The sequence below is a fragment of the Schistocerca piceifrons genome, chromosome 3 (genome assembly GCF_021461385.2).
Source record: "Schistocerca piceifrons isolate TAMUIC-IGC-003096 chromosome 3, iqSchPice1.1, whole genome shotgun sequence".
NCBI lineage: Eukaryota > Metazoa > Arthropoda > Insecta > Orthoptera > Acrididae > Schistocerca > Schistocerca piceifrons.
Genome location: NC_060140.1, coordinates 883,340,035 through 883,347,679, shown reverse-complemented (window position 1 = coordinate 883,347,679; position 7,645 = coordinate 883,340,035). Strand labels below are relative to the sequence as shown.

At 37.8% G+C, this 7,645-nt stretch overlaps 1 protein-coding gene across 1 annotated transcript; it reads left to right on the top strand.

Annotated features, from left to right (window-relative positions):
• The first annotated feature begins 1,460 nt into the window (after window positions 1–1,460).
• On the top strand, window positions 1,461–3,716 carry LOC124788360 (rhythmically expressed gene 2 protein-like). The gene has a single exon (XM_047255625.1). The coding sequence runs from the start codon at window positions 1,621–1,623 to the stop codon at window positions 2,410–2,412; it is 792 nt and encodes a 263-aa protein (XP_047111581.1). The 5' UTR covers window positions 1,461–1,620; the 3' UTR covers window positions 2,413–3,716.
• The last annotated feature ends 3,929 nt before the right edge of the window (window positions 3,717–7,645 follow it).

Here is a 7,645-nt window from a genome sequence, read left to right as displayed (position 1 = left end):
CATGTCCAAATGTTTATGCAAAATATTATGTAAACGTTCATTTAAGATGCCCACAGCACTAGCAATCTCACACACCTTAACTTTTCAGTCATCCATCACCATATCATGGATTTCATCGATGATTTCTGGAGTTGTAACCTGCACAGGACGTCCAGAACGTTCAGCATCTCTTGTTCCCATATGACCATTCCGAAAATTTTGAAACCACTTATCTAATCGAAGTCAGAGTCACTGTAATGTTTATCAAGCATCTCTTTAGTCTCCTGAGGAGTTCTGCCTTTCATAAAGTAATGTTTAATCACCACATGAAATTCTTTTTCGTCCACTTTTTGACAATCACTCGACTTCCTTGATTCACACGAATGCCAAGGAGGATGCTAAGTTCACCCAACCTGGATATGATGTGACGTCATTATGACGTATACACGCTTTAGTCGATTAACGCACCTATCGACTTTTACGAACGTTCGAGATTCTAAACTGTCATCAGCTAGTGGTTTGTTTTGACACGTGCGATTCTGAAAACAGCTCAGTGTGGCAGCGTGTATGTCTTTCGCCAAAATAAAAGAGCTGGATATTAATAGAAATATTCCTGACCGTGGCCTTGAAAACACCACGTAAAAAAGTGAAGTCTTCGTATGTCCCGACCAGATTAGATTGTGTGATTGTTGTATTGAATGCTTACGCCGAAAATAATATTTGTTTATTATCAACATTTTAGTATGGTTTCATACAATTGGTCTTGTCAGTACATATTAGATTGTAGCAGCATACTCTTGCTGACTTTTTTTTTCTTAATTTATATAGCTGAAAGAGAACTCGTGCAAGTTTGTTAGGTAAGTAATTTGTATGTCCATCCCAAGATAGTCTTTTATTGACCATAATTCCACGTAATTTTACACTCGGACCGCAGAGACAGGTACCTTAGTGTCCAGTAATGAGTGATGTGTAGAATGATTGAATTTCGAACTTGAAAAGAATAATATGAGGCATTGTTGAAGAAAAATCGTTGACCGGGGATGAAATACGAGGGGAAGTGGATTTCTCAATGTAATCTTAACCAAAGGTTAGTGTCTAGTACTGATTGACGTATGAAATGATTGAATGCAGTGTCAAAGCATTCCATGGTGGTAAGCTTTTCTCTCATTAGTCTCTCGAATGCTGAACACATAATTAGAGACAAGCTAACGAAAAACAACGCACAGGACACAAACACAGTGCAATACACGATTTAAACGCAAGGAACGCAAAACACATTTAAACGAATGGCGCAGAGGCAACAAAACACACAGACCTGCACGCGGGTGAAACAGCGCTTTCCGATTGGTCTTCCAGTTCTGACTTTTCATTGGTCACTTGGTTAGAACTGGAAGACGTGGTGGGGGTAGTGCAAGACTCCTCCTGTGTTGCGACTATTTCCGAAATGGATCTAGCATCGTGAACACCCCCGCCCCCTCACGCCGCCGTATATGTGGGTGCTTGTCAAGTAAATACGTTTGTAAACAGTGGTGCAGCGCCATCTACCTGCGATTGAGGGAAGCGGTTCAGCACGAGTTCACTGATTGCACTGTAGCACGTTAATGCAGATAACAGTGTTTATGCGGGGGTGAGACAACCGCGATGCACCGTTTTCGCTTAGTGACATTTGATGTTAGTGGGACACTTCTTAATTTTCGGAGGCCACCTCAGACATTATATTCAGAGGCAGCGTCTCTCTTCGGCGTTACTGCGCAGCCATCAGACATCGCTTTAATATTCCGAGCACAGTATGATAAATTATCCCGTGAGCATCCGAACTTCGGTCAAAAAACCGGCATAGGCTGGAAAAAGTGGTGGAATCTGCTGGTCGTAGATGTTCTCGAAAAGGCAACACGATGCCAGTACAACAGAAGCACTTATGACAGTGTTGCAGGTTATCTCATAAATGCTTTCGAGAACGGAGATTGTTATGCCATTGCTGAAGGCGCCCAAGATTTATTGTCATATCTGCAGCAGACAAACACAATTATTGGCGTAATCTCAAACTACGATGAAAGACTGCATTGTGTACTGAATTCACTGGATTTAAATAAGTATTTTAATTTTGTTGTAACGTCATATGAAGCTGGTATTGAAAAGCCATCACCCAAAATATTTGAAAAAGCCCTGGCCTTAGCATTGAAGATTGATACCCATGTAACTCCATCATGTTCTCTTCATATTGGTGATAAAGTCGAAACCGATTATGTTGGAGCCATTGGGGCGCATTGGCATTGTGCTTTAGTGACGAAAAGCAGTGATGAACTGTGTAGAAGAGGACTGCAAAGACAAGGTGTATTACCGAATTATATTTTCCGCGATCTTGTTGAACTTAGGGCAAAGCTCCCACATCTATGGGAAAGGGACATTGGTGAAGATGCTAAGAAATTTTAGAAGGTTAAAAGTAAACTAGTTGGGGCCTGCACTTATATTAGTTTCAACAAAACCTTTTGCAAGAGTGCAGTGAAATAAAAAGAAACATGTTTACTGCATATTGAAGAAGTATGTGCCCACTTTGTGAAGTCATAAGAGTCTTTTATAATATAAACGAGACAGGCAAATAGATTAGCTGCGAAACAATGGATATTATGTAACATCTTGTACTCCTGTATTGAACGCCAACCGCTTCTACGGATCAGAATATGTTTGCATTAGAATTTTGCTTTTGTGTGAAAACATCTGGTGGGGTATATAACTTAAAGCATGTATCAATTAGGGGAAAGAACCACACAAATCAGCTGACATCTGAAGCAACAACAGCATATAAATGATTCTTGGTGTATTTTTAATTAATGGGCCTTGATTACATTTTCCAAGTCCAGAGTATTAACAGACAAGTCGGGAGGTGCCAAGTGCTTCCACCGTAGTTTATGTCCTGTTTTCTTGTCAACCATTGTGTTCCAGTTTTTCTTACTACTTCTTGCACCAATTTCCTGTTGGCCCTTCTAAACAACGAAAGTTCCAAGGTGATGTTTAAGCTTTGTTCATTAACTTATTAGCCACTCTGGTACATGGATGAAAAGTGCTTGCAAATACAGAGCTAGATATATTATGTGGAAAGAGGGCAGTTCAAAGGCAATTGCTGCATACAATAAACTTGAAGTATTTTAAATAAATGTTATCTGGAGCTGTGAGCAGAGTATGTGAACACTCTGGACTATTTAAACCAGCAAACACAAGATATAAAATTCACATGCATTGTATATGAAACTGCTACAAATTTTTAAATTACATTATGTACTTGGCACAAGAGATGTAATTGACACAAAAAACTATCCCCATGTTTGTGATTTTAATTCTCTCATTTCGTTTTTAAAGCACAGCCTTTATACACTAAACTTTTCAGTACTAATGTTTGCATGTAAACCTTTCCTATCAGAATCAATTATTTTAACTTGAGATTGGCATGCCTTAATAAATGTAAGTCAAAATCATAACTGTACTGTCTACCATTTTATGTAATCAGGGACAGTTGTGTTTCAGCTTTATTATGACGGTATAAAATTTGAGTTTGTATCACATATAAAGTGACACACACTACAAATCACACATCAGAGAAGTTGTTAAAAGATAAAAGTATAATGACTGTGGAATTAGATTGTAAAGGAAAACTACTTTGCATGTATTGGAGATTGTGATACTGTCATTCTGGGTTATGATGATAATATATTTTTTATGTTGTTCAGTGTATGGTTATATTTATGTATTTGCTGAAAATCCATATTTTTCACTATGGTCTGATTTTTCAAGTTTAAAGGTGTTAGTAACAAGAATGTTCAATCTCAAAACCGATATAGTCCCGCCCCGCAGTGTTGTTGATAGTGTGATAATATGTTGTTATGGTCAACATTGTGGTTATATAATGCTAACAAATAGTTGTGTTGCTGATAGCACTACTGGTCAAAGCTAAGAGATCATATCATTCCCTTCACTACTTTAATTACTTCTCCTCAATGCAGTGCGTCAAATAGATTCACTTGTAACATCATGCCCTGAAAGACAATTGAGTTCAAACTGCTTCTAACTTCTTCACTGAAAAATATTACTATCACTTCTATGCACATTGATGTGGTAATCATGATTGCTCTGCCAAATTGTGCTAGGATGGTCTCATCAATGGAAGGAGGCCTTTGGATATGGCACAATCACTTAAGATAGATGTCTGATCTTATTCAATCTCCATGGATCTTTGGTTGATACAGAATACATGATGGAATCTAGGAATGGACTTTTATGAGAATAGTATCCATTTGTTGTAGTTTCTTGTTGTGGTCTAGGCCTTGTTGATGTTGCAGGAGGCAATTGGGAATGTCATCTGTCATATGGAGTTGCGCAATAATTAAGTAACAAAATTATATATTTGCATACAGTGTCTGCGTGATGAAGAGTGATATTCTGCATTGCTCGCTCTTCATTTTAAGCCTCTGTACTCTTTATCTGAAGAGAATCTCTGACTAATGTAGTTAGAAATAGAGGAGGAATGCGTAGGAGACCAGCTGCCGGCGGAAACTCGCTAACATGAACAGCAAAGTATCATAAATGAACTGTATCTTATCTTTGTTTTTTTTGGGGGGGGGGGGGGATTCTGGGATTCTTTTCATATCTGTGCACTGTGAAATAAACCTGCAATGATTTCAAAATTAGTTATTCCTGGAAAGAAGCAATAAGTACCCAATGGTTGTGATCGCAGCATTAATAACTGTTAGATGCCAAAATCTAGGTTTGTCTTGATGTGTATTTTTTTCCACCACATAATTTACTGCAAGCAATGAACTAACTTCACCAGGCCATGCCCAATTTAGACAGATATGTAATGTGTTCAGAGTACATGTAAATGTTACAAACATGTATTCCTAAGTTGAACATTCATAGCTCTGTCTCGCAGTGTACTGGATTCATGTTGAATAATGTCTTACATGGATAAAATGTGACTGTAATTGTTTTAAATTATCTTTCACATTCAACACATTACTGTTTTATTTTTCAAATTATTATTTTAGTAGAAGATTGTGGACCGTAAGAGTCAAATTTGTGTTTTATCATGTACAAGCTTATCTCAGTATGAATTAAATGTTCTAGTCTGTCACAGGTGGGTCTCTTAAAGCCCAAATGGTGTGACTCTCATTATTCTTGTTATGAGGTATTATGATTTACAAAGATTGTTACTCAAAACTCAACAGTAATTTTTGGCTAAAGTGCACTTACAGTGTGCCGCAGTATTCCATTGCATGCTGCTGTCGGCACTTTGTTATCGTTGTTCATAGCCAGTCAGGTGATATAGGCCTACTGTAGCCAATGGGAATCACTGACTGTAATGGTTCCTATTGGTAGAAGATATGAATTAATGGCATCTGTTTTCAGTATGCAGAGCACCAGAATAAAATTCACTGCTCTGGTTAGTATGAATTTGTATGTTGCTTACTAATTTCCATAAATTCTCTGTTGACTGGGAAAACTACATGTGCTGATGGACTGACCTGTGGTCATGAATGGAAGAAAATTAGATGTAGCTGCAGCATAGCCTGAGGCCTAGGTTAGAGTGGACTATAATTTGCTTGTGAATTGGCTAAGCCCACTAATCTCAACACAAAAACACAATTGCCATAATAGGTTGATGTGTACTGTAGCCCAAGAATACATTCATCATTGCAGTAACCTACTTGTATGTCCTCTTCGAGATTTTACCATAACTCTAACCTAGTACAATGCCAGTTAATCTTACTTATAAACCATAGGCAATTACAAACAAGAACCTCATTGGCTACATACATCTGATTGATGTTTCATCATGTTAACTTCCCTTTATTTATCGTACAAACTGTTACTAAGAGCAACAGACAACAGAATAGCTGTGGTACACCATAAGTGCATTTTTACCAATGTTATCCAGTTATAGACCTGATACAGGGGTCCAAATAAAGGTAGACCATTTATAATATAAATAGGTAAAGGATTTTACTTACTATAATAATATACATGGCAGTTGACAGTGTATTAACATAACCTTTGCTACTCATAGTCAGTTCCATTCAGTTGCCCAATATTTTCATCATTGCCAGAAGAATGAACTTGCAAATTTGATTATGGTCCTGTATCAGCTGTAGAATATTTAAGATCAAATGAAAATTTGTGGAGAACTGGGACTTGAACCTGGATTCTGTGCTTGGGGTCAGTGGTTACTTTAAGCACTTCGGCTATCCAAACATGCTTCCAGGAGCGGCTCATACAAACATGCTTCTAGGAGTGGCCAAATCTCCATTTGTCCTGGTGTTCTTGTGCTTGCATTGTATTACTGTGATTCCTGTGCAGAGTGAGACATTGTTCTCTCTTGTCATTTTCATTTGTTCTGAAATAGTCTACAACTGATGGGGAACCATGATTGCAATTTGTGAGCTCATTCTTAACTGAATGCGGCTGTTGGTCATTAGTGCAGTGACTCAGACACTGCACTGCAGATTGTCAGAAGAAAGGAGACTCTAAAAGTAATGGCAACAAGCAGTTGGTATGTTTGGCAAAAGGTCTTTCATGGCCTCCTCCTTCTCTTTAGTAACAGCCTGTAGTCATGTGTACAGATTTACACAAGGTATGTTAGTCAGAGAAACTAGGTGTCCGTTTTCAGATCCCAGCTTGAAGTTTAACTTTTAAAATTCCATGTTCATTGAAAGAGTTTCCTTGAAAAATATTGTGAATGGTTCAGTCTTTCGGTAATCCTCTAGATGTTTTTCAGTGTCAGTCTTCCTTTTGGTGACTGACTTCAAAATGTTTTCAACATACAAGAAGTCATTGTCATTACAGCAGCAAGAAAGGTCTCTTTTTCCAAGACTTGTCGATAATATTGTAGCTGTCATCGGGACCAAATATCTAATGTCTTTACTGCAGTTTTCTGTGAGGCAAAGACACCACCATTGGGGTGATAGGAATCACCACTTTGTATGAACATTTGGGTCTATGGTTTCAGTGTTATTCTCTTCGTTAAAACTAGTTTCATTAATGTTATGACTCTTTTCCAGTTCCTGTTCTACCCTGTACAAGTATTGTTGTACATCACAATGTGTTTTGCTGATGGTGCTATTGTATAAGTGTGTTTCACCAAACAGTCACTTCGTCCCAGTAGTACTTGAATCCTAATTTTGATAACAGCTTGTGACAATGTAAATTGAAAACATATAATTTATGTTTGTAATAATCTGTTTGACATGGCTCCTGAGCTTTTTTGGCTTTGCGTAGATGCAGTTAATGGTTCTGCCAAAGCTTGATGTTTTTGTGTTCATCCGTTGAATGCTTGAGTTTACTAGCAAACATATCATATTGTACACAAGCATCCTTGCGAGGAGCAAGGAAATCAAGCTGAACTCACTGTTAAAAGCTCTGTGACAAATGTGTTCTGCACCTAACGCTTTTTCCTTAACTTTCAACATGTTCTTTGTAAAAATTGGAGAAGAGTCAAACATTCATATCTTCTGATAAAGGGGAATGATGCTATGTGACCACTTACTATTAATTTTCCTGTAGAGCTTTGTTACCGGGAATGTTCTTGCAATGTTTATCTTCGCCTGGAGGCTCTCCAAGTTTTACCTTTCTTTTTTTTTTTTTTAAATGGCTTGAGCATTCTACCATCAGAGATTTT